Source organism: Pongo pygmaeus, chromosome 5 (assembly GCF_028885625.2).
Source record: "Pongo pygmaeus isolate AG05252 chromosome 5, NHGRI_mPonPyg2-v2.0_pri, whole genome shotgun sequence".
NCBI classification, from domain to species: Eukaryota; Metazoa; Chordata; class Mammalia; order Primates; family Hominidae; genus Pongo; species Pongo pygmaeus.
This window is the reverse complement of record NC_072378.2, coordinates 118,983,564-119,009,646: the sequence shown is the minus strand read 5'-3', so window position 1 is coordinate 119,009,646 and position 26,083 is coordinate 118,983,564. Positions and strand designations below refer to the sequence as shown.

The 26,083-nt window shown below is 39.0% G+C and overlaps 2 protein-coding genes across 4 annotated transcripts in view; one reads left to right on the top strand and one right to left on the bottom strand.

Moving 5' to 3' along the window:
• MCM9 (minichromosome maintenance 9 homologous recombination repair factor) overlaps positions 1-26,083 on the top strand; it is a 122,184-nt gene that overhangs the window by 17,392 nt on the left and 78,709 nt on the right. For 2 of the 3 annotated variants that reach the window (XM_054493084.2, XM_063666538.1), the window contains exons 5-7: positions 60-260; positions 4,369-4,494; positions 6,043-6,162. In XM_054493084.2, coding sequence (XP_054349059.2) covers positions 60-260; positions 4,369-4,494; positions 6,043-6,162 — 447 coding nt within the window. Of the gene's footprint in view, positions 1-59; positions 261-4,368; positions 4,495-6,042; positions 6,163-22,394; positions 23,411-26,083 lie in introns of those variants that run through there. The other variant, XM_063666537.1, reaches the window with a different exon arrangement.
• On the bottom strand, positions 8,624-23,645 carry ASF1A (anti-silencing function 1A histone chaperone). Its single transcript, XM_054493086.2, has 4 exons — positions 23,198-23,645; positions 16,914-17,029; positions 11,984-12,160; positions 8,624-10,394 (listed from the first exon to the last, which is right to left on the bottom strand). The coding sequence occupies exons 1-4, from the start codon at positions 23,304-23,306 to the stop codon at positions 10,182-10,184; spliced, it is 615 nt and encodes a 204-aa protein (XP_054349061.1). The 5' UTR covers positions 23,307-23,645; the 3' UTR covers positions 8,624-10,181.

The following is a 26,083-nucleotide window of genomic DNA, read 5'->3' as shown; positions in this document are numbered from 1 at the left end:
TGAGTCTGTGCTCAGCATGCAGGATGCTACTGCTGGACTCACTTGATGCTTTTTCCTAGGTGATGACCTCACTATCTATGGGATTGTAATGCAACGGTGGAAGCCCTTTCAGCAAGATGTGCGCTGTGAAGTGGAGATAGTCCTGAAAGCAAATTACATCCAAGTAAATAATGAGCAGTCCTCAGGGATCATCATGGATGAGGAGGTCCGAAAGGAATTCGAAGATTTTTGGGAATACTATAAGAGTGATCCCTTTGCAGGTTTGTGTTTAAGGGCTAAAACTGATTATTATTAATGGTATTACATTCAGTGGTTAAATATGATGTCTGTGATTTGACAGTCTTAGATGCCGCATAACTCAATGACTGAGTTTAAAGGGTAGGATTAGTCAGTACCTGTAGCTATAGTCTCCCTTTGAAGCCTTTTTCTGCCATACTCTTCTATTTAGCAATCTGCCTGGAGATATTTCATTTCTAACTATTATTTTAAACACCTCATACACTGCCAAAACAATTTCAGAATTTCCTATCATATCAATTAAAAATATAGTTCTTTAAAAAGGCAAAACTCATCCTATTATGAACCCTCATCCTATTAAAGCCATTGTTTCTCTTTGATGTATTTTCAATAATAAAGATATAACTTTACACTATTTTGGCTGAAGATTTTAAAACAGGGAATAACTAGGAAAAAGATGAGAGAAGATGCAGACAATAAGCTTTGTCATCACAAGCAAAAATTTTGACTGTGACATTCAGGTGTAATTACATAGAATAAAACATCACAGCCATTGGGTTTGTAGTGTATTTTATTAAAAAATGTCAAGTGTATAAAGCACCAATTAAATCTTCAAGTGCCTGTTTTCATTTCTCCATGGAGACATCTTTTGAGAAAAATAAACTGAAGCCAGTAATAGACATTTCTAATAACACTCCCCTCAAATCTAAGAGATATTGATTACTTTATTCTTAAATCACATGCTAAATTAGATAGATATTATTTTAAAAAATAAGGCTTCTGGCTGGGCATGGTGGCTCATGCCTGTAATCCCAGCACTTGGAGAGGCCAAGGTGGGTGGGTCACTTGAGGTCAGGAGTTTGAAACCAGCCTGGCCAACATGGTGAAACCCTGTCTCTACTAAAAATACAAAAATTAGCCAGGTGTGGTGGCGTGCACCGGTAGTCCTAGCAACTTGTGAGGCTGAGACAGGAGAATCACTTGAGCCCGGGAGGCGGAGGTTGCAATGAGCCAAGATCGCGCCACTGCACTCCAGCCTGGGCGACAGAGTGAGACTCTGTCTCAAATAATAATAATAATAATAATAATAATTAATAATGCTTCCATTTCCCTAAATAGGGATAGTTTGCTTTTATTTTATGGGATTTTTTCTTTTTTCTTTTTTTTTTTTTTTGGTGTATAAATGTATATAGCACATTAGTAGTTCCTGATCTTTCTTTTATCTGATCTGTATAGAAAGAAGCAAAAGTTCTCCACATTATAGATTTATGAAGCAGGCACTTTAAGAATCATACATTTTTAAATGATTTTTAAAATTAAAATGGTTTCTTTTTTTATTTCTTTTTTTTTTTTTTTTAAAGTAGACAGGGTTCTCACTATGCTATGTTTCCCAGGCTGGTCTTGAACTCCTAGGCTCAAGCGATCCTCACACCTCTGTCTCGCAAAGTGCTGAGATTACACTGTGCCCAGCCTGAACAGCCTGAAAATGGTTTCTTAGGATTCTATCCTTATAAAAATTTGTAACTCTTCCTTGGACTACTGTTATTTATTTATTTATTACAGTGTCACAGCTCAGTTCTACCTCTTAACAATGAAGGGAAGGCCATCATATGGTACTCTAACTAGATCTTCAGACATGCTTTGTGCTGGCAATTAAAGAGTCTGTCTTGTTTTAATTAGGCTACTGTTGCATGAGCCATTTATTGGATAAAAGGCAGAAATAAATATAATAATCTTGTGAGAAATACAAGTAGGAAGATAGCAAGAAAATAAGGCAGTGTTTCTCTTGTTAGTATGAATGGATTCTCTCTTAGTTTCCTATGGACCAGCACCAGTGTACTGTATTCCTCCATTTCAGAGTGTTGGTGAGTGTGTTGGAGGGAGGAGAGGTGAAGTTGGGAAGCTGTATCCAACAGAACATCTTCATTTTGCTAGTCTAAAGCTGGAGAATGCTTCACTGATCAGTACTTGGAGGTTGACTTGCTTAAGACCTGATCCTGTGGGTACTGGCTAGGATGAACCTAGGGGCCTTATTCTGATCTGCTGTCAGCTGAGGGATTCCTTGACCCTGGTGCTTAGATGTTAGAAACCCAGATGTAAGGGTTGGAGTGTTTTGGGCCATCTGAACCCACTTTGGGGGTCACTGACTTATCTTAATTCTGAGATTACTAAGGGCCTACTAAGTTCTCTTCATTGAGATAACTGAGGGCCACACAAGAGTAGATAACTAGGCCTTTGCCACACTATTGACATGGTCTAGGACTAGAAATTTGGGAGGGAGGTGAGGATGGGGGTAGTACTGGTGCTAATGCATTTTCTTCCATGATATAGCCATGAGAGCTTCTGCTGCCATGATCCAAGGAATCAAGCTTTTCAACTTAGACAACACATTTGGCCCTTCCTTTTTGCTTCTCTCTGGGACCCCAGTCCTACCTTTGTAGTCTTTTGTGTTGACTACAGTGTGAGGAAATCTTTAGATCAGAAAGATGCACAAATAATACAGGTAATAAAATAGCTAACAGTTACAGCTAAGTAGTTCCCACTATATGCCAGTTATTATTTATGTGTTGTATACTTATTAACTCCCTTGATTCTCAACAATTCTGTCTTGATACCATTATAATCTCCATTTTGCAGACAAGAAATGGAGGCAGAGGTTAAGAAACTTGCGCAGTTGGTAATTAATAGCACTGGGATTTGAATCCAAACATGACACCAGAGCCTGTCCTCTTACCACAGGGATATGCTTCCCATCAGCATGTTACTCAGTAAAATTGGCTCTAAGTTTTGGCTTATGTAATTCTCAGATCAATTTGCCTACTCTTGAACCTGTTTGTTGGGGCTGTTTCTTCTTTCCTTCCATGTGTAATTGCTAGATTCTGGTCACAATTTACCTACCTGCTGTCAAGTCTTATCTGCTTGGATTCCTGACCTTTTCTCCAGGCTTTCTACCTTCAAACAGGGAGGGATTCCTTCAGCAAGTAATGAACTTCCTGGATTTACTAAATCTTCTGGTTCCTTTTTTACTAAAAGATTTTCTTTCTTCACCATTTCTGCCATCGCAGGCCACATTATCATAGATTAGTTGCCACTGAATCAGTGTTGATTCATTACAAAAAGTAGCCTTTGTGTATAGGGCTATAAGTTGTGGAAAGGCTCAGGAATGGCTTGTTGGAATTCCATAGGTTGGTTAGGCCAATGACTGAATGAAATACCTGCTTTATTCATGGAAGAGATAGGCAGATTCTCAGATTTGGTGCGTTATTTCTGAAAACAGAACCCCAAACAGTAATATTCTTTTAATTAAAGCACATGATCAGAAGAATTCGAGATCTCATACTTAACACTGCTAGGGTTGTGGTGTGCAGTGATCTTCTTAATGCCTTGATGCCCGTGTAACTTTGTTCCAGATAAAACAGAATTTACCAGACTGCTCAGAGCAAATGCTGAATTGACTTGGGAGGATGGATTTTTTACTTATTTCTTCTTATACCTTTGGAATAGCTTCATGAGCTCCAGCTACCTCTGTATTTAAAGATTACTGACTTGTATGATCTGACGCATTATTTCTGAGATTGAATACCTTCCTTTTATTTAGGCAGTGGAGTAATTTTACTGAAATTATCACATAGAAAGTACATACGGTAGCTCATACCACTCATGAGTGCTGGGTGGTAATCCCAGCACTTTGGGAGGCTGATATGAAAGGATCGCTTGAGCCCAGGAGTGAGACTAGCCTGGGCAACATAGTGAGACCACGTTGCTCCAAAAGAGAAAAAAAAAATTAGCTGAGCGTGGTGCTGCACACCTGCTGTCCCAACTACTCAGGAGGCTGAGGCAGAAGGATTGCTCGAGCCCAGGAGTTTGAGGCTGCAATGAGCTATGATCACGCCACTGCACTCCAACCTAGGTGACAGAGTGAGACCCTGTCTCAAAAAAAACGGGACATTTTGAACCAAAACAAAGTTATTTCCTCCTTTAATCCTGTTGGTCATTTGGAATTGGACCTCCTGATCATTTCACGTAGTAGAGTATATTTAAATGAGGATGGTCAGATAGGAAAGGAAGGGAAATTTCAGTTGGGGTTTCTTGAAAATTATTGCTGATTTCTGATCTTTCTGCTTTTCCTAGGAAGGAATGTAATATTGGCTAGCTTGTGCCCTCAAGTGTTTGGAATGTATCTAGTAAAGCTTGCTGTGGCCATGGTGCTGGCTGGTGGGATTCAAAGGACTGATGCTACAGGAACACGGGTCAGAGGTTAGTACCTATTTAGAAATTTTGAGTAATATTGACACATGGAGGGAAGCTAGAACTTTTTCTTTCCCAAATAAAAACTGCTTGTTGGGTTTTATTTTCCAATTGTAATCTTATAAAACTGACAGTTGTCTGAATATCTCATACTTAGTCTAGCATCTGTATATCAGAAGCTACTTTCTAGAGTTCCAGAAAGACTGAAAGAAGTTACATTTTTCTATGGCATATACTTTTGCTATAGCCTATAAGGATGCCACAAAATAAAATCTTTGTTTCTATTACTGTGTTTTTTGTTGGATCCCCGGTCTGTTTTCAAAAGGAAAAAGATTAGAAATAGTGTATTTTAATGTCTCCAGTCAGCGTCTCTCCATCTGTGGCTGTCACTGTGTTTCTCTTAGACTGCTGCTTTCAGTCATCTGCCTGCTGATTCTCCTTCTGCTGGTAGATAGCAAATGTGCCATCTGCCATGGGGTGCTGCTGCAGGTCACACCTTCAAGAAAAGATTACTCTTAAGTGTATAATTATGTCCAGATGGCAGAAAGCTCTTTTGCAGCTAACACACTGAACCAGAGTCTGGCATACGGGTTATTATGGCCCCGTATGTGGGCCATAATAACCAAAAATTAAACCAAAAGACTAAAAGGGCATTGTTATAAATCAGGCTGTTAGTAGGGACTCGAAAACCATATAGTACAGTATAGAATAGTAAGTATAAGCTGTCCTTATATGTTTTGATCACCTACTGTTTTGCAAGGCACTCTGCCAAATGTTGAGCTTAAATAGGGGTTTCCTATTAATGTATTTAGGAAACACTTGAGAATTGCTGAAGAAACTTGGTCAGTGAAATCATATGTACCACAGGATATGCACATGTTATTTATGTTACATTTGCAAAATGAGTACTTATTTTAAGATACATATTTTACTAAGTTACTAAAATTTTCATAAATGAAAAGGTCTTAACTGTTGCCATCATACGTAATTTGATATTTATAAAGTACTTGTAAAATCCCTAATACTTCTAAGTGCTTAAATAAAAATAGAATAAAATACTTATATGGCTTGTATGCAAGGATTTAATCATAGTAGTTTGATATTTAAAAATAGAGTAAATCAGAAACTTTACAAGCCAAACATTTTTTATTTGTTTTTGTAGAGAGGGAGTCTTGCCCAGGCTGGTCTCACATTTCCAAGCTCAAGTGACCCTCCTGCCTTGGCCTCCCAAATGCTGGGATTACAAGTGTGAGCCACCACATCTGGCCCCAGATATTTTTTAAAATGTTAAACATAGGCCTGAACATCTGGAAATAGCACATAATTAATTAATAGAATTTAGATTCTATGTCACATTTAGTAATCAATTAAAGACTGTTTATGACAGTTAACTTTCTAAGGATTTTCTAGTTAAATCCTTTCTCAAACGACCCTGTGTAAAAGTACACAGTAAAAATACTATGTAATATTTTGTTGGCATTCCAAATGGACCATTTTCTAATTATTCATGGGCCCTTTTATAGAAATTTAAAACTTGATATATTTGCTTTTTCCTAGGTGAATCTCATCTTTTATTGGTTGGGGATCCTGGCACAGGGAAATCTCAATTCCTCAAATATGCAGCAAAGATTACACCAAGATCTGTGCTGACCACAGGAATTGGATCTACTAGTGCAGGTATTGTATGTGACAATTTCAAGTAATTTAACATTACTTCAGAAGTTAACACAATGGTTTTTTCTAATGAAAAACTACCTATAATAGGATAAATTTCAAGCTAATTTTTGAGTTACCGCTAAAAATGGAAGGAAATATGCAGTGTTATTTTGGTAGCTCTAACAAAATATCTTGAAAGCTCCACCTTCACTTTGCATCTTAGTTTTGAACAATCCTATTCAATTTTCTCATTCTCTAGTGATTACCTTCATACGTTTATGCAGGAAAAAGTCCGTATCATCTGGCATTTTATCAAGACTCAGCAACCAGAATGTTAAACTAAAGAGGGGGATATTTCACTTTACCAAGTAGATAGATGGCATAGAGCTTAAGGCATTTTCATGCTCATAAATCTGATAGGCAACAGTAGCTCCTACTGAAATTTCTTAGGTAGGGAATGTTTATTAATATTTGGAAAATATACTTCCATCATTGCAATGTGGAGCTTCATTCATAAGTTGTAATGATTCTTTAGCAAGTACACTTAAAAGCCTTTGCAGGTGGAATGTCAAGATTTGATTATAAATAAAGTGACCCAGGGAATTTAGAAAAAAATTATTTTAAAAAATATGTTTGATGCTATTTTGTATTTTTACAGTTTTGATTGGGTAATGTTTCTGTTCTTCTGAAAACAGACCCTTGGCTTCACACATTTTAAAAATGTTTGCTACTTGTTAAGGGAGTCAGATTAACTTCCACTGGGCTAATGAATGCTCAAATTTCTAATGAGAAACTTACACTTTAAAATTTATCATACAACAGAAAATGGCCAATTAATGGTCCTTTATAAGTGGAAAACTGTTAAGGGGGTCTCAGGTTTTGAAATATAACTAAACAGTATATTAACCATTGACAAGAATGGATTTTTGGAATTAAGGGTAGACAAACTTCAGGATACTAGGCAAGAATATATAAAGAATATTTCCCATGTGTTTTAAATCCGTATGACCCAGTGTTCTAGAGTTCTGTATAAAATGACACCAATAACAAAGATGCTTCCCAAGTAATTATGTGGAATGTTTAAGTAATTATGTAGAGTGTCAAGAAATGAGTCCAAGCCATCTAAGTGGATGATTGGTAATTTCAGAGTATTTGGGCAGTTTGAAAGTGAATTGCTGCTGATTCACTGGATTAGTGAATTAGTATAAAAGTATATTAGCACATTTCCTCCTTTTTAATGCAAAGATCGTAATCCAAATATGAGAGAACAAGTATAGGGAATATAAATTTTACGGTTATAGAATAGTTATTGCTACTTCTGGTCTACCCAAAGGGCCAGACTAGCCTTTCTTCAGATTGTGTATTGCAACCCATTAGAGTCATAAAAGTCAATTCAGTGGGTCAAAACCAGCACTTTCAAAGTAAAATACAATAAAAAAAATACCAAAATACTGCATAGTAAAGGTGCACTAAGGTTGCGTTTTCATGAAATTTTTTAACATAAATATAAACTTGTTATGGAGTCTTTTTTGTTTGTTTTTGAGATAGAGTCTAGTGCTGTCGCCCAGGCTGGAGTGCAGTGATGCAATCTCAGCTCACTGCAACCTCTGCTTCCTAGGTTCAAGTGATTCTCCTGCCTCAGCCTCCTGAGTAACTGGGATTATGGGTCTGCACCACCGCACCTGGCTAATTTTTGTATTTTTAGTAGAGACAGGGTTTCACCATGTTGGCCAGGCTGGTCTTGAACTCCTGACCTCAAGTGATCCACCCACCTCAGCCTCCTCAAGTGCTGGGATTACAGGCATGAGCCACTGCGCCCGGCCCTAAGTTTTTTATACCATGGATTATGGTAAAAAGTTTTGATAACTGCTGCCATAGACATTCTTGGGAAAGCTAGAAACCGCAAATCCTAAAATTAGAGGGTATAGTTATATGGGAGCCTAAAGTTGTATAAGGTTATGAATGGGCAAATAAATGCATGCATACTTCTTCAGACTTCTGGAATGTTTTCTCAGCCCAAATAATACCCTTAATGCCTCCATCTTAGTGGCATAAGTCATTGGTTCATGTTTATATTCTCAGGACACAGCTATTTACTATGATCAAAAGGGTGGAAAATAGTTCTTCAGATACAGTATCGGCAAATGACGCTAGACCGGGGGGAAAAAAAACTTATGTGCTACAGTTTCTTAGTTTCTAATGTTTGAAGTCTAAATCTATTTTCAGTCATTAAAAAAATTCTTAGAGTGATAAAATTTAAGAAAACAAAAGGTAATGGTTCGCATGTCCCAAGCTCAAGTGAAAATTGGTTGTCCATTTACAAATTGATACAAAAACCTAACCGTTTGATGTCACTACAAATAGATTGTTATAGTCAGAATAAAAACTCAGCAGTAAATGGCTTTATTTGGTGATTTGGCTATATATGCTTTATTTCTAATAAGCACATAATGTTGTTCCTATTATATTAACCACTAAGCTCTTTGTTGGAAAGTAATGCTTTTATTTTCATTTTAATATTTTAACATTTTTCTTTTAATTGCAATTAGACAAATGAGATTTTCTTTATATAGTTTTAACAGTCAGAAGTATTTTACTTTTAAAATCTATGAACTAGTTAATGGACAATATTTTAATAATCTGGTGTATTAAATTCAAAGTTTAACATCTGGCAAAACTTTGCTTCACAAATTTACTTTTTTAGAATGATAGGAAATATATACAACTCAGAATCCATGTTTAGACAAATGCCCTTTTCCTTTCCTCAACATAAAAGCTTTAAAAAGTGCAGTATAAAAGTTTTAGATATGAAGGCACTGCATAACCTGCATCATATGGCTGTCTTGCTTAGCTGCAAGAATAATGAAAATATTCTACTTCAATTTTATGGAGCATAAGAAAATTTTTGAGGAAGGACTTAACTCTCAAAGAAAAAGAAACCTTTTACCCCATTTAGTTAATGAATTCCTTTCCAAGATTGCTTTTCAAAGACTTGTTGGAAAAGCTGTCTAGAGTATGTCAACCACAAATATGCCTGATCTCATTCTGCATGAGTGTCAGAGGAAATGGGGAAGAGTACTACAGGTGTGAAAATATATCTATTTCCAAAATAGTAACGTATCTATTATAATGAAGCTAAATATACCTTTCTAAATCCATGGTTTTTATATAAATACTGCCAATAACATGATCTATTAAAAGAATTTTTAAAGTTCATGGTATTTTTAGAAATCAAATGAACCAATTTGAGCCATTATAATCTCCTATTCTTAAACATAGGGAGTTTGTATTTTCTCCCGATATTGTATTTGGTCTTGAATTCACTGGGCAATAATGATGTATGATTCAAGAAATGCTCTGATATTCTAAACTCTGTTATAAGAACAAAAACCATAGCCAGGGGACCTTATTAACAATTAGCCATATTTGTTCTTCTCTTACCAAGCAAACCAAATGCTGTCCACCATCACATGAACTATAATAGTAGCCATAAGAGGCTTCACGGTGGCTTGGAAAATTGGATCCTAAAGTTCTTGGTAGCATATAGTTGATTTCAAATCCTCTTTTTAAGGACATGCCAAAAAAGAATGGAAATCTGCCCCTTAAATTAAAATGATACTATATGTCTTCACAGGAAGAAACATTTTAGTTGAAGTAAACTTTGTTCTTTCAAAGGCCAGTAAAATAGTGGTCCAAAGACTTTGTCTGGGAGGCCGAGACATCTTTACAACCTGGTCTAATGATTCATGTTTCTTTATAAGTGCTTTCATTACATATAAAGGAGAAGAAAATAATATATATGCTTTAATCAGATTAGTTTCAGAACAAATAAAATAACACATTAGAGAAAAAAATTACTTAAAAATAGTTGTATTTATATTCCACAATTTGTTCAAATACTGGTTTTCTTATAAACTTTCTACAGGATGTTTTTAAACAAATTCTTCACATTGTGTTTTGACTATGTACTTACGGAATTTCAGGGAAATAGTTCTGTGTATTTTTAATAGCTTAATTTGTACTAAAGGGATGGTAGGTGGTCACATGCAGTCCATGTGGGATTCTAACATGACATTTAGTGAGTTTTCTGATGTGGACCATCCCTTTGATGCTGAAGGTAATGCATCTGTTGAAAGAAGTGACTGTAGATTTGGATTACTGCTCTCTGCATCTTCCAGTTTTTCTGTGTTATCTTCCCAATTAATGTGGAATCTTGTGACCCTGGGATTAGATGCCAAAATATTCCTTTGAAGCTAGAGGAAAAAGGAAACATACAAATGGTAAACACTAAGAAAGTTAAATCACTATATACAAATAGAAGCTTAATAAAATGGTTCATGTTAGTACTCCTAAAGGGCTAAGTTCATATACAAAGGTATAATTCAAGTTAAGTAACTTAAATATAACTAATAAGATGTAACGACTAGGGCTGTAGCAAAGAAGTTATTTTAGACGAACAGAAACAAGATACGGAGAATCTGAGGGGATTCATCTGGCTTTTTAACCATTTAACTCCTATACTTCTGTTTTCTAAAAGAAAGAATCTCCTCTTTTTTGAAAGTGAATGCTTTAGAAGATGCTTTAACAAGCTACTATGTTGTTTAGTATGTTTTCAAAGGAAAATGAAAAATTGTCAAATACAACTTATTAATGGTTTCCTACACCTTTTAAAGATGGCTCATTCTTAGAAACAGTCCCGTTTCTTTTGTGCTACATAAGGTGCTTCAGAGATAACAAATTGGATCAATAGAAGGTACCACAACAAGGGTGAAAAATAGTCCCGCCTTATTATCAGAAAGGAGAACATGAGAACATTCTATTCTATTGCCATGTAATTTTTCTTGCATGGTCTGGCAGATAGAGTATCATGTTCAACTTCATTTACTCTGCACTCTCACAAAATCACCAGTTACCAAACTGTTATAGTTCCCAGTGAAAAATGAAAAAACAGTAAGTATCTTTAAGAATGCTGAATCCTAGATTTCAGCTTCTCACTCAGAATTTAAGCTGTTTTCAGTAACAGAAATATTTAAGACCGTTAGTTTAACTTCTAAGAATAGCAGATAAAGCACATAGGTGTTTTGAGATAACTGTATTCATAGGAAAAACAAACACAAAACTTTCTCTCATAATTTTGGGAAGAGTTACACACAAAAATATCATCATTGAATAATTAGTACAACAAAAATGCATTTGTATGTCCTAAAGGTTGAAATGAACAGAATCATGATGGGAATAATCAATATGGGAAATGCTATAAAGAAAGCCATAAACAAAGGCCTGTCTCTTACAAGAAGTACTTTCGCTGGGCGTGGTGGCTCACACCTGTAATCCCAGCACTTTGGGAGATCGAGGTAGGCAGATCACTTGAGGTCAGGAGTTGGAGACTAGCCAGGCCAACATGGTGAAACTCCATCTCTACTAAAAATACAAAAATTATCTGGGCGTGTTGGTATACACCTGTAGTCCCAGCTACTTGGGAGGCTGAGGCAGGAGAATCGCTTGAACCTAGGAGGCAGAGGTTGCAGTGAGCCGAGATCACGCCACTGCACTCCAGCCTGAGCAACAGAGCAGGATACCATCTCAGAAAAAAAAGTGGTACTTTCATTTTTCTAAACCAGAGATGCTCAAGGTGTCTGCCTACATTAATTACTAATGACTCATCTGAAGGTAGGGTTTGAAGTCATCCATGGTAATGGAACAATAATTAGTTTGCCCAGTTGGCATAAGGACCTCAGATTTATCTCAAAGCCATTTTAATAGTATACTATGAAATTGCAATAGCAACTGCTTTAAAAATTGCATAGTAAAAGTAGTTAAAAAGGAATAGTAAGAACATTACCTTAGAAAAGTCTGGTTTTACTGGCGGATTTTCCCTTAATTCTGTCTCAGTATATTCATTATTTACATAATAGCCAACTCTAATAAATTCTTGTCCTCGATAGGTACAAGTAATTAGCACAACAGTTACGCCTACTGCATCTGCATCTGGAATGAGTCCTGGATTAGGTGCATCAGCCTAGAATAAATTAAAAAGAAAAGAAACACACACACCCACAAAAGGCTGTTAGTGGCAGGCAAGACTGGAGTTTCAGTTACCTAGAACCATCAGTTGAGGATGCAACAAGAAAAACTTGGAAATCATACTGGGAAGGAAAATGCTCATTTCTGACTGACTTATAATAAGCTGCAAAAGACAGTTCATGTTTTGCCACAATATATGTAAGGACCCTTGATACTTGAAATCATGACTACACTTGTAAAAGGAAGAAATTCTGGCTACACTGCATGGTGGTTCATGAAGGATTATACACTATTCATTATAAAACCTTTATAGTCAGCAATTGATTTTAACCTTTTCAGTCATAATTTTCAGACCTAAATTAGTAAGTATTAAATTATCTCCTCATAGACTGTTGGCCACAAACGTTTATTATACCAGTTTCCCTCTTCAACCTAAGATACTTATATTCTCATACCCACTCAACCACCCCCACAGGTATTCTAATAGTAAATTAGTATAAAACTGAAAATGAGGCTGGGTGCGGTGGCTCACACTTGTAATCCCAGCACTTTGGGAGGCCAAGGCAGGTGAATCATGAGGTCAAGAGATTGAGACCATCCTGGCCAACATGATGAAACCCCATCTCTATTAAAAACACAAAAATTAGCTGGGCATGGTGGCGTGCGCCCGTAGTCCCAGCTACTTGGGAGGCTGAGGCCGGAGAATCGCTTGAACCCAGGAGGTGGAAGTTGCAGTGAGCTGAGATCACACTACTGCACTCCAGCCTGGCGACAGAGTGAGACTCCATCTCAAACAAAACAAAACTGAAAATGAGATGGAAATAGCTACATAGCAGATTTTCAAAAATATTAATATCCTCTATTATGAATAGTTACTTTGCTAGACTCTACAATATAGTATGCTCTTTAAACCACACATAACGTGGAAACCAGTGAAGGTAAAGATTGCTTTAGGCAGATGTCAAAGACCTTGTTTTAAATCAAGCTATTGTAAGGTGAACCTTGAGGAATGCAGAAGGTAAATTGAGTTAGACTAGACTAACAGCATGAGTGAAGGGCAGGGCCCCATCCACGGTAGTGTGCAGGTAGTAATGAGACGACCGGATGGAAGGAGCCATAGACTGGGGAACACAGGCAGTGATGGCTGAGGCATCTGAGGCAGCCATTCTGGGTGGTAAATGGATCAAGTCCCAGCAAATTAGCTTACCTGTTGCCAGGGCACCAAGGAATATTCCTGGGCCTAGATGAGCACTTTAGCCAATGCCTTAGCTTGGGAAGATTGAAGACTGATGTTTACTGTATGCCTAACACAGGTAGATGATACAAAAAGGCATAAAATCGCTACCCAGTGTCCTAGGCTAAAAACCTCACTCCCTTATCTCCTACATCTAGTCAGTCTCAACATTTTTTTCATTTCTGGAGGCTGAATTCATGTCATCTCCTATCTGGAATATTGCTTAGAATTTTCTAACTGATCTTCCCAGCTCTAGCCTATCATTTGCACTGCTACCAGCATTAACACAGATCTGTTCTCCTTTCTCTTTGGTTTTAAAACCTCAGATTATTAAAACCCTCGATGAGTATTCCCTTTTCTAAGGGATAAAATCTCAGTTCTTTAACTTCATTGACAAGGCCCTTCTCAGTTTGTCTCCAACCAACATCTCCATTCATACCTCCTTTAACTCCACCCTTGTTCTAGAGATATGAATCACACAGGTTCTTTAAAACATGGTGATAATCTTTCATGCTCTGTCCGAGCACGGTGGCTCACGCCTGTAATCCTAGCACTTTGGGAGGCTAAGGTGGGCGGATCACTTGAGCCCAGGAATTTGAGATTATCCTGGGCCACATGGCGAAACCCCATCTCTACAAAAACAAATTTAAAAAAGAAATATTTCACCCCCTGTGCTTCTAACATACTGTTCCCTTGGCCTGAAAGGTCCTTCTCTCACATCCTGAAAAATTCATCTTTTAATCTTTTCTGGAGCTTACATCGAGTGTATTCTCAGTGACACCCTTTCTAACTCAGAAGGCAGAATCAATAGATTCCTTTTTTATGTGCTGATATTTCTTGTCACAAATTATCTGAGAACGTATGCCCTGCGATCTAAACATGTTTATTTTTCAGTCTTCTAGATGCTATGCTTTATCCAGGGCAGGAGTCCCATCCAGTTCATCTTTATAATCTCATGTGTGGCTCAGCTCTGAGCACTTAGTATTTTGGAATTCATTCGTAAATCAGTTCCTGCCCTGAAGGGGTTTATGATCTCTTGGCGAGACACCAGGATAGGGACAGCCAGCCTTGTCCTGGAGAATATGCTGTTTGTCTTAGAGATTCTACACACCCCTGCACAGAGGGGTTAGATTACTTCCAGTGTACCCAAACAGATTCTAATATACCTGAAGTGGATGGAGATGGGAAATATATAATAGTTCAGTACTGCTAAGAGAACTCTTCCCCTTCCCTTCAGTAAATTGGTTCCCTTCAGTAAATTGGTTCTAGGCATGTTTCTGTTTTAAAATCTGTTGTAAATATAAAACATCTTTTAAAAAGCATTTTACAATTTGAAAAAGATTCAGTTTGAGCAAATTTGAGTAGAGAAGCTTGCAGGCCTTTCAAATAATTTAGGATGCAGAAGTAATGAGCAGAGATCTTTGTTTTGACTCTAGCTGGCAATACTAGGCAGATGTCTGGACATCTTCCTGCTAGCCTTTGACTCACTCAGAAGAAAGACATGTTTAACTATTTAGAGAGGCAAACTCATGGCAGACCAGGAGATTACTACAGTAGTTTTAAAACACAAAACAAAAGGTGTAATTTAGTCTCTTTCTGTTGATAATGGTAAATTTTGTAAAACCTTTAGGCTGAATATACAGTACCTCCTCTGTTCTTTTTGGCAACATGTACACTGACACCAAGGTAAAACTACTTGAAGATCACCAGCAGGAAATACTTTTGAATACATTTTTTTCTACAGCACTTTCAGCGAAAAGCTTAGGAGTATGCTTAATAACAAACACAAAAGATTTTCAAGGGTTTGTTTCAATAACAAGGCATTTATTTGTAAGTTCTTATAGTAGCAAAAAAAAAAAAAAAAAGGTATTATCAGTACATGTTAACCCAGGTTTCTTTTACTGTATCATGAATTATCAGTAAAGTATGGGTTCCTTAGGCCTGTGGGTCAAAGCAAGTCCTGCTTTTTTATATAACAATTTCAAGAAGTTAAGAGAATAAAAATGTAGTACTAATTTTAGGAATAGGGCACTATTTATGAGTGACTGATTATACTGTTTTATTCCCCGTAACATTTTAATGAGATAGAATATTATCCACATTTTATAGAAGACTGGAGTGACTAAGGGAGGAGGTTAGGGAGGTAAAGCCACACATGGCTAATACAGAGGTGTCGGGATTTGACCTATATCTGTAACTGCAGTGCTGCCTTCTACAGAACAGGGCATTCTGTTACCCATGTCTTTTACAGGGTTCTGCACTCACAACTTTGATTAACAGCACTTTTAATTCATATATTTGATTAGTATATTTGAGTTTTTCTTAGCTATTTCTTTAGATACAGTAAATTATTTGTTGCTTTTTAATCAAAAGTACTAAGGCTAGGAAACCAAGATTCTAAATTCTGTATTTAGGATAGGGGAGGGAAAGGTAGCAGCTCTAGAGATGGCATGTGTCTAAGTGATTCTTTGCCAGTTTCTGATGGGATTATTTGACCAACGGTATTCATTTAAATTGGTCCCATCTGTGAAGTGAGAAAACAGAGGTCAGGCATAGGTAAGAGTTAGATTTTCTTTCTGGATTAAGTCTTTTCAGTGAGTTCCACTTAACTGATGGGACATTGCTGGGTTGAAATACTTGTAACAGAAATTAATAGTAGTTTTAAAAAACCTATGGCTAGTCACTCTTTGGTCTATTACAAATATCTATCTCCCTTATAAATAAGCATGCATAACTGAGGAATAACTGAATGGTTCCATATAGCAATTTAACATGGATTAAAAGAAATAACACTTTTGAATATAGAAGACAATGTCTGAAGCCTTGGTATAGATCCAAATACTCTCAATGGTATCTAAGAACAAAATTTTTATTACTAGAAATTCTCCTCACAAATACCTAGTGGGGTAGTAAATTTGCAAAAGTAGTCCTCTATAAGATAATGTAGATTATAAGATGCTTTAGTAAACTCTGGAATGTCATTCCAGTGACCCAAGACCACACATCTCTATCCACTAAACATATCTGTTAACCTAGCTCAACTACTGATTATGCTGAAATAAAGTTGTTTTTGTTACATCACCATCAGTTACAGTGGCTGAAACCATAAACTGAAGATGCATATTACTAACAATGCCAGTTAGTTTTAGATATTTTGAATCCATGTTTTGGGTTGCTAGACAGCCACCTTGGAAGTCTGATACTGAGGTGCTATTCACAGGAAGAGCCCAAAATTCACCACCCTGTGTGCCATGATACAATATAAAATTTACTGTAGGTTGTGCATCTCCCTAAAGTAAACATCACATTAACATCTCTTAGCATATAAAACCAGGAAGTAAGAGTTCCTTTGTGACACAGAGACTGCCTAAAACATGATGGAAACAGATAAAAAGTGAATGCAGCAGAAGCAGTTCTTTAACCCAAAAGGAAAGGGATAAGGGTTATAAGATAATAGATAATATAGTCTACTTCGAAACATATTTGGCATACACATTTACCAAGATAATCTTACCTGAAATACAAACATATGCCTTCCTGCAGGAACAGGACCCACTAAAACAGAGTCTAAAACTTGATCGTATTCTTCACTTTCTGCAGAGCCCACATAGATAATTTTCCATTCCAAGTCTAGGGTTAAAAAACCAAAGCATTATTTCATATTCAGTAATTACATTACCAGATGACATCAAAGACCCTTTTAATGTCCACTTAGCCACCTACTGGCTGTTAAAATTAGCTTCTCATAGCAATCCAGAAAGGCAGTGAAATGCTCTTTATAAAGTTCTTACCAGAGTTCATACTTTGATCAGAGTTTCTCAAAATACTCTTTTGTGAAACACTAGTTCCTGGACAGTGCCTCACAAACAACATAACATAGCTAAACACTTGGGAAATGCTGTAAAACTTGTCTTGAGGATTCATAAAGCACGCTGGCATAGTAAGTTTTCTGAGACATCCTTCAGTAAAGAACACCAGTAACATTAATCCAGCATTTCCCAAATTTATTTGGCTATGGGATCCCCCTTTTTTTGTATATCATCTTTTAACACCCTTCTCAACACACTTTGGAAGGGCAGCCCTATACTACGCTGCAGAGATCCAAATAATCACAGAGCTCCAAAGTAGAAAAATTATTAGTAAAACCTCCCTTGTGGCTCAGAAGTAAGTGGCTTCAGCTCATCAACTGTCAATGAACAATGGTAGGGTTTCTCCCTTACGGCACCCCCCTGTGTCGTACATTCTTTAAATTGGGCAGAGGAAACCAAGATCTTTACACCACGTGATCCAATAGAGTATACACAGTGGAGATAGGCAGGAGGAAAAGACATTCAGGTGCAATTCAAGGCGTTATATGTAATTCAATATAGCGGATTTTATTGAGCATGTTTTACAATGTGTTCTGTGAAGTGAACCCAGAGATTAGCAGAACTCTTTGGAGGAGTCTCCTGTTTAGTTGGGGAAGAAGATAACTGTAATACAAACCATCTCTGAGAGACCTCTTCATCTTCTTTGGGTATTTTGCACTGTGGGGCCTGCCTCTTGCATTCAACACACTGTTACACAAGCACTCCCAAAGGGTGAGTTTCTGGGTCACTCATGACAATCTAGTTAGTGCCACTATGTGTTGCCATTTTTGTGTAACTGTAGGTATTTTTGTTCCCTAAATTGATAATAGAAATAGTAACGTACTGCTTATTTATATTGTATTGTAAACTACAATCAACTGAAAGCTCCTTTTTTATTTTCTCTTATTAAGTCAGCAATCATTTTCTGAGGACCTATTATGTCATGGCTGTGTCCTAGAACTAGACCATTTCTATTTCCAGCTTCCAGCACACTTCCAGATGCAGGGTGCTGCATCTGACATCTCCTGAGATCATCTGTTGATGGAGATAGAGAGAAAGTAGGCAATATAAGTATCTCACCAGAGGGAACAGCAAATAGAAAGGCCCAGAGGTAGGGCATACTTGGCAAGAAAAAGCAAGGAGGCTAGGGCTGGAGCAGAAAGAAAGGAAGGGGGAAAGCACCGAACCCTATGATTGAGGATGAGGGAACAGCCAGATCATGTGGTTTTGAAGGCCATCATAAGGACTCTGGCTTTCACACTGAGTGGCATGGGAAGCCATCGGAGGATTTTGAGCAGAGCAGTAACAGGAGCCAACTTTCATTTTAAAAGGAATGCTTTGATTGCTGTGTTCAATATAGAATGTAAGAGGACAAGGAAGAAACAGAATATTTCAACAATTGAGGCAAGAAATTATGGTGGCATGGACCTCATGTGGCCATGGGGCTGTGCAACAGTTATATTCTGGATAAAATTCTGAAGATGAAAGCAGCAGGAGCCACTTTTGCAGGGGGGTGACGTGGGGTGGGGGAGCAATCAGGAGTTCATTTTAGACATATTTGAGATGTCTGCTTCTAAGTAGAGATACTGAATAGGCAGGATAAAAATTTGGAACCTGTCAATGATATGTAAAGCCATAAAAATACATGGGCTTGCTCTAGGGAGTGAGATTTGAGCCCTCCAAAGAGGACAAATAAAGTAAGTTACAAAACAAGTGGCAAATGAGGTAGGAGACCCAAAAGCCAAGTGAAGAAACTGTTTTAAGAAAGTGGTGTGAAAGGTACTAAACTAGCCAAGTGAGGATAAGACTAAGAATTATCACATAGAGTGGCTGGGCGCAGTGGCTCACGCCTGTAATCCCAGCATTGTGGGAGGCTAAGGTGGCTGGATGGCTTGAGGTCAGGAGTTCGAGACCAGCCTGGCAAACATGGTGAAACCCCATCTCTACTAAAAATACAAAAATTAGGGGTGGCACATGCCTGTGGTCCCAGCTACTTGGGAGGCTGAGGCACAAGAATCGCTTGAACCCAGGAGGCGGAGGTTGCAGTGAGACGAGATCACGCCACCACACTCCAGCCTGGGCAATGGAACGAGATTGTCTCAAAAAAAAAAAAAAAAAATTATTACATAAAGGTTCTCATAAATTTTAATTTCATATATAATTGTATCACTACATATAATGCCCTTGATCCTAACTGGTATAAATTGGCATTTGTGGACTGGCATTAGTCCTACTACTTCATACCTATTGTTCAAACCTCAACAGCTTTATCATATGGATCAAATTATCCCCATTATGCAAATAAGTTGAGACTCTGAGAGGTTAAGTAATCTACACAAATTCATAGTTTGTACATCAAAGAATCAGAATCCAACCTATGCCTCTGTAACTACAAACCCCGGGCTTCTTCTGAAAACCTAACTGGGAAGATAAATTCTTTCTAGCTCTGAAATTAGCAGTGGAATAAGGGAATTTATTTGCAGGGGAAGTGAGAGCAGAGGAGATGGAGAGATAATCTAGCCTTAACAAGAATAGGCTGCAACTCAGGGAACACTTGTACATTGATTTTTATGTTTATGGGATGCTCGCTACAGTTACTGGGTTTTACACGCTCAGTACCTTTTTATACATTGGCATCAGTTTTTTTTTTTTTTTTTTTTTTTAACCCAGCTTTCATTTAATTCCTCTGCCCCCTGTATTTGAGGGAGGAAGGGTAAGGTCAGATGTTTTACATAAGTTCTCAGGTGAAGAAATTTGTTCATTTATTTTAAAGTTAACTTTTATTTAATCACAGTAATCATGATTAAATGATTTACCCAGCCTGAAAGTATTTCCATTTGTGGTGAGAGTGAGTGAATGAGGGAAGTCATCAAGAGAATTTTTAGCTAATTACACTACTTGGGAAGACTTGTGGTCTAGTTTAAAGTATGTAGGCTTTGGAATTAGAACAAGCTGAAGTTGGAAAGTACGAAGCACCATGCTCAATTCTGGTATATTATAAGTATTCAATTGAGAGTAGCTGTAATAAAGATATATATATATATAAATTTAAGAATGGCAGGATGGTCAATCAAAACTTGTACAGTCTTGGTGACCATCAAGCACATCCAGCGAGGGTCTCAGGCTGTCTTAACCCCTATATTACAAAGAACGAAATTATCTTAAGACCAGATATTCCTCAAGGCTTTTTCTGAAGCAAAGCTACAGGGCAGCTCTTAAAGGAAAGTGAATGTTTGGGGCTACTGATAAAGTATGAAAAATGGTGGCCAAACTCTGCTTTGAGACTTGAGGCAAAATAACTTATAAAGAAAATTCTTTTCAAAATATTCTATAGTTTGGGCTGGGTGCAGTGGGCTCACTATAATCACAACACTTTGGGAGGCAGGGGTGGGAGGACTCCTTGAGCCCAGGGGTTCGAGACCAGCTTGGGCAACATGGCAAAACTCCGTCTCTACAAAAAATTAAAAAATTAGCCCAATGTGGTGGCACATTGACTATGGGCCCAGCTATTCAGGAGGCTAAGGTGGGAGGATTGCTTGAGCCCAGGAGGTTGAGGCTGCAGGGAGCAGCTGTGTTTGCATCACTGTACTCCATCCAGCCTGAGTGCCAGAGCGAGACTGTCTCATTAAAAAGAAAAAAATTCTATAGTTTAATTTTAAGAACAGAATTTTTAAAAGAACTGTAATATAAAAGTATGGAACCTATTAGAAGCCTTTGCTAAGTAAAAATTTCCTTAATCCACATAGCCTCTAGGTGGAGTATACAGGCATGGCACCTTTTTGAAAGATTCCTTTGCAGCTTTGGTATGACTCAGCTTAAAATATTTTTTAAAATACTAAATAAATGCTCAGTAATGGTGCCTGGGAAGTGAAATATACCATTGGAAGTAAGTATGTTTTTGACACCAGTAATGTAAAACCCTGATGTGATTCAGCTGGGTTCTGAATGGATCCCAGTTAAAAATGGAACGTTTTGGCTTTATGAATGGCTGGTTTCATCTATGCAATGTAAAAGCCCTGTAACGACATCCTGAGTCATCTATCTTCTTTGTTCAGAGCTGACTCCTAAAATGGAAGGCATCACTTGAGAAATACCTGTAATTTGAAGAACTTCTGGTGGTATATCTGAAAAACACTGTGGTATAAGTTGGAATGGACCGATCAATGGTTTTTCTTTTGTCTATTTTTATATGCAGTTGGCAATAAAAAAAAATTACTGTTGGGTGTGAAAAATGGGCCTGGTAGCTGCAATGCTTATATTAATAGTAGTATCATAGGAGAGTAATCAAATGACTTCAGAGTAATAAGAAAAATACCCCTTAGTGTTATCAATGGCCTATTTGAAATTATTTTAATAAATGAATCATCTTTCAAAATTTGCCCTATATATGTATGTGCATTTATGCTCTATATAGGTTTAAAAAAAAAAACACACGGGGGCACATGTTAAAGTAATAATTGTGATTACCGAAAGGAGATAGGGGAAGACACTGAGTACAGAGAACTGTTAACTTTATATATGCCTGTACAACTTTCTAAAAGTTTATTACAATGAATATATAGTTTTATAATTAAAATTAACACCTTACATATAATATATATTTTAGAGATTAAAAACTAGTTTTTAAAATGAAAAGTTTTACATGCCACGATTAGCCAAATCATCTTCAATGCATTTTTTACATATACTTCTAGTTCAAAGTATGTCCCTCATCGATGAAGTTAAACTATTTCCCCTTCAAAACTGGCAAATGAAGCACTGAATTACTTTAGTAAAATATAATTAAAGCAAAGATAATTGTCGTTTTAGCTTTCTAAATATTTATTACTAAACATATTAAAAATACGTATTTTTAAGACCTTAAAATATATGTAGAAAAAATACCAAGAATTCTTGGACTGACATGAGGAGTTTACCTTAATTTCCTAGCCTACGTTTGTGTTTTATGTTTAGGGTGTGTTCTGTATCTGGATGTGGAGTTATTTTAGATTTCAACACGGTCTTGAAGAAAGTCTTCCTTCAGACTATTTATAAGGCAGAGATTACGTCCTGGAAATTATTTAAGTATCTTATTTCTGCTCTTAGGTTAAATGTAACTTCCTAGCTCAGCTCTATTTCTCTTCCTGAAATTAGCTTTTCGTCATTAGGGGAAAGGAGTCCACGTTGGTTGGGGAGCCTGCGCGCCAGCATCCCGGCGCATCCCGGGCGCCGGCCGAGGAGGACCGGCCGAACAGGACCCACGGCCCCCGGGGAGCGCCGGCGCCCAGCCCGCGGCGCGGAGGGGCCGAGCCTGCGCCCGCCTCCCCCGCTGGTTGGTCGAGGAAGCCAGAAATCAGCGCCCGGACAGTCTCGCTCTCCTCCCCGAAGCGGCCAGGCATGGCCAGCCCGGAGAGTGCGGCGACTCCACCGTGAGCTCTCGAGAGTGACTGCCTGCCTTTCGCCGGGGGCAGGCGGGCGGCGGGGCAAGAGGAGGCGCCGTGCGCCGGGGTCGCTGGCCCAATTCTCGACTCGGGGTAAGATGGCTCCGCTCCGAACTCGCCGGCGCGACCACACGCACAGCCTCTCCTTTCCCAGCCTTCGTGCCCGGGCCCGGAGGGTCGCGGAGGCTGTTGGCGGCGCGGAGCCAACCCGGCGCGACCCCAGGAGGCGCAGCAGGCATGAGTGCGGGGCTCCGAGCTGCCCGCCCGCAGACAAAGCTGACAACATGGCTACCTCCGCTCCTCCGCTCAAACAAGTTCCTCGCAAGTTGAGCCCGGCAGGCGCCTGGGCTGCGGCGGAAAGCCGCGCGCGCCTCGGCGGCCGTCGTCCATCAACTTCAAGTTTCCCTCCGCAGAGCAGCCCGCGGCCGCCAAGCGCCGAACACAGCCGCCCAGCGCGAGGCCGGGCCCGGGAAACTTTCAACGTCTGCAGCCCGCAACTGACAGCCCGGGCGCACGGGCGCCGCACTCACCTTCAGACAGGTCCTCGATGCACTCGAAGGTGATCTCGAACTGGAACGGGTTGTAGAAAGGAGAAGGGTTATCCAGCACCACTACATTGTTCACCTGAACCTTTGCCATATTTTGAAAAAAACACAAACAATGGGAACTGGGGCTGGTTGCGGCACAATAAAGTCCAGCGCGCGGCCGCTCGGGAGAGCGCAGACCCCCGCCCCAGCGCCGGCCCGACGTCGTGCAGCGGCGACTTGAGAAACTTTTTTTTCCTCTTTTTATTTACACGGGAGCACTCCACAGTGTTTTGCAGCTTTCCTATTTCACTAAACTACAGCCCATTCTGCTCTGATAAGTAGCAGCGTTGCCCTCGATTGGCTGCACCCGAGTTCTGACCCTCCTCCTCCAGCGAGGGCCTCGGCAGCCAGCAAGATGGGCTCCCGCTCCCGGAATGGACTCGGAAACTTTAACTGCGGCTCCACCTGCTGGTGTGGATTAGGACAAAGGCGGAGAACAAAGTGAGTGGAATAAGGGCTGGGAGGCCCGCGCGGAGGCCGCCGGCGGCGACGCGAAGAGGGGCGGCGGGGGCGTGGCCGCGGCGGGGAGGCGTGGCCGCGGCGGGAGGGCGCGATCCGGCCGACGCCCGCCCCTCCAGTTGGCTTCGTGTGGGTGTTTTGGCGTTTTTTGTTTTTTTGGTTCTTTGGTTTAACCCTCTTTTTACATCAGTGCAACAGCTTTGCCGGCCTTGTTGAATTTAGCAGATGAGAGTCGGTGTTTACACTGGGTTAGGTTCAGCTTTCTGCGTATCGGGTAGTATTTGGAGTAGAGAGAAAGATTAGCTGCAGGGGAAATAAATTGCATGTTACAGACCGATGTCAGCTCGAAAGGAGCAAAGCCATTTTGGAAATCTAGCTCTTGGCCAGTATCTACGTTTAGGCACGACAGCGCCGTTAAGCAACACAAAATGAAGGGCGAGGAATGATTTTCCACACACTATGCTTGGAAAATTTAAATAGGTAACCTTTGGGCTTGCACCTGGGCGTCTTCTTCGGAGTCCAGATCTGGAAAGTCCTAGAATAAAAAAAATCACAAGAGGTGTGATCAGTTATACTCCAGGTTACTGCCATTTGGAGAGCATAGCAGGAACATAAAAGGAGAAAATGGAAGTGTCAGGAGAACAACAGGGCAACAAACGTAATAGAGATGGGAAAAAGAACACAAAGACATAGCAAGACATTTGATCTTCAAAAGAATTTCTGACCTAAACCGTTAGTAAAGCAAATTCTGAGGAGCCCTTGCTTGCCTGTAACCAGCTGAGGTCTGAACTGAGGAAATGTTGATTCGTTTATGCTGCTTGGCTACCATTGCGGGGAAAAAGAAAGCTTTAACACATTTGTGAGCCTAAACCGTTTCTGTTTAGTAAGTGGTATAAAGGTTTGTTTTATTATCTGCTATCCATAAACCATCACTTATTTCCTTAAATGTTGTGAATGAAACCACCAAACTTGGCCAAATTCAGAGAGAAAATTAATTCTTAAGTATCTGTTCTCGAAGAGTTTTCTCTTAGTATAGTGCCCAGAATTTTGATTTGTCATTCTTTGGTCATTGTTCATACTTAAGTAGGTGGCTTTTGATGAAACGTTTTCATCTGATGGTCTTTTGAAAGTTAATGTGAGACAGCTAATGTCAACCCCTCGTACATTTAGGAAAACCGGTTAGAGTGGGGAAGAGTTCCCTTTTTTTGTCAGTGGATTGAACAGTTAGATATAGAACCTACCAGAAAAGACTTCTTCAAGCCAGTTGTTTGTGACATTAGAGTATTAAGAGTCAAACCATGGTGATAGACACAGATTTTTGTGGCTGATAAACAACATACTCTTCATTCTTATTAGTGCTGGTCCTAACACTAGCAGATAAAGTGGAAATTGCTGTATGCTGTAAGACGCTCTGTATATGTAAGATAAAATGACCATTTGAAGATTAAAACTCCTGTGAGACTGGTGTATGCAGTTGTCTGATTATTACAGGTACTCTTAAGAGGAGAGTCTAGTCAGTCTCATAAAAATGACATTTTATGCTTGTTAAAATCAGGTGCATTTTGCAGTCTGACCGTAAGTGTTACAGTGAGACTAGTTGTAAAACTCAGTTTTGGTGGATGTGCAGCATGAAGGACTGAGAAGATCTACCTGAATGCCACTAATTTGGCTTATTTTCTTTAAAATTTTTTGTTCAACACATCATATACAACAGTATTTAAGAAGAAAAAACTCCCCGACATTTCACTGGAAGCTGCAAGAATTAGCTCCAGGCTTCTCCCGTCTTAACTCTTGTATTATTGCTTGTCAGAAATACTAAAGGGTCGTTGAGCACTTTGTTCAATAGTTTCCTCACCATTGACACTACCTTACTCCAGGAGAGACCAAAAGGATTCCTCAGATATGTCCTGGCATATTTCTAATTTAACTGGTATGCTGTAGGAAAAAAAGAACTGTGAAAGCCTCTCTCTGGTTTCAGAGGCAATCAGTAGGACCTGTTGCTGAAAACCTTTGGTGACTCCCAAACAGCTAATTGTACAACAGATGGGTCACTGTGAATGTCTTCCTTTATTAAGTACCCAAGGGGGTCCCACATAATGTTTGGAGGGCTGCATGGAATGTAATCCCCCAATCACTTCTCACTGTGGGTTACTTGGGGGAAGGATGGCTGAGAGAGATTTTATCAGCTCTAAGATGAACAGAACAAAGCCTAAACTAGTGCTTAGGGCAGAAATACATGAAACTAGTTAGTTGTTGTTTTAGACTGAATTATGTTTCCCCCAAATTCGTATGTTGAAGCACTAATCCCTAGTACCTCAGAATGTGACTGTATTTGGAGATTAAGTTAAATGAGGTGGTTAGGGTGGGCCC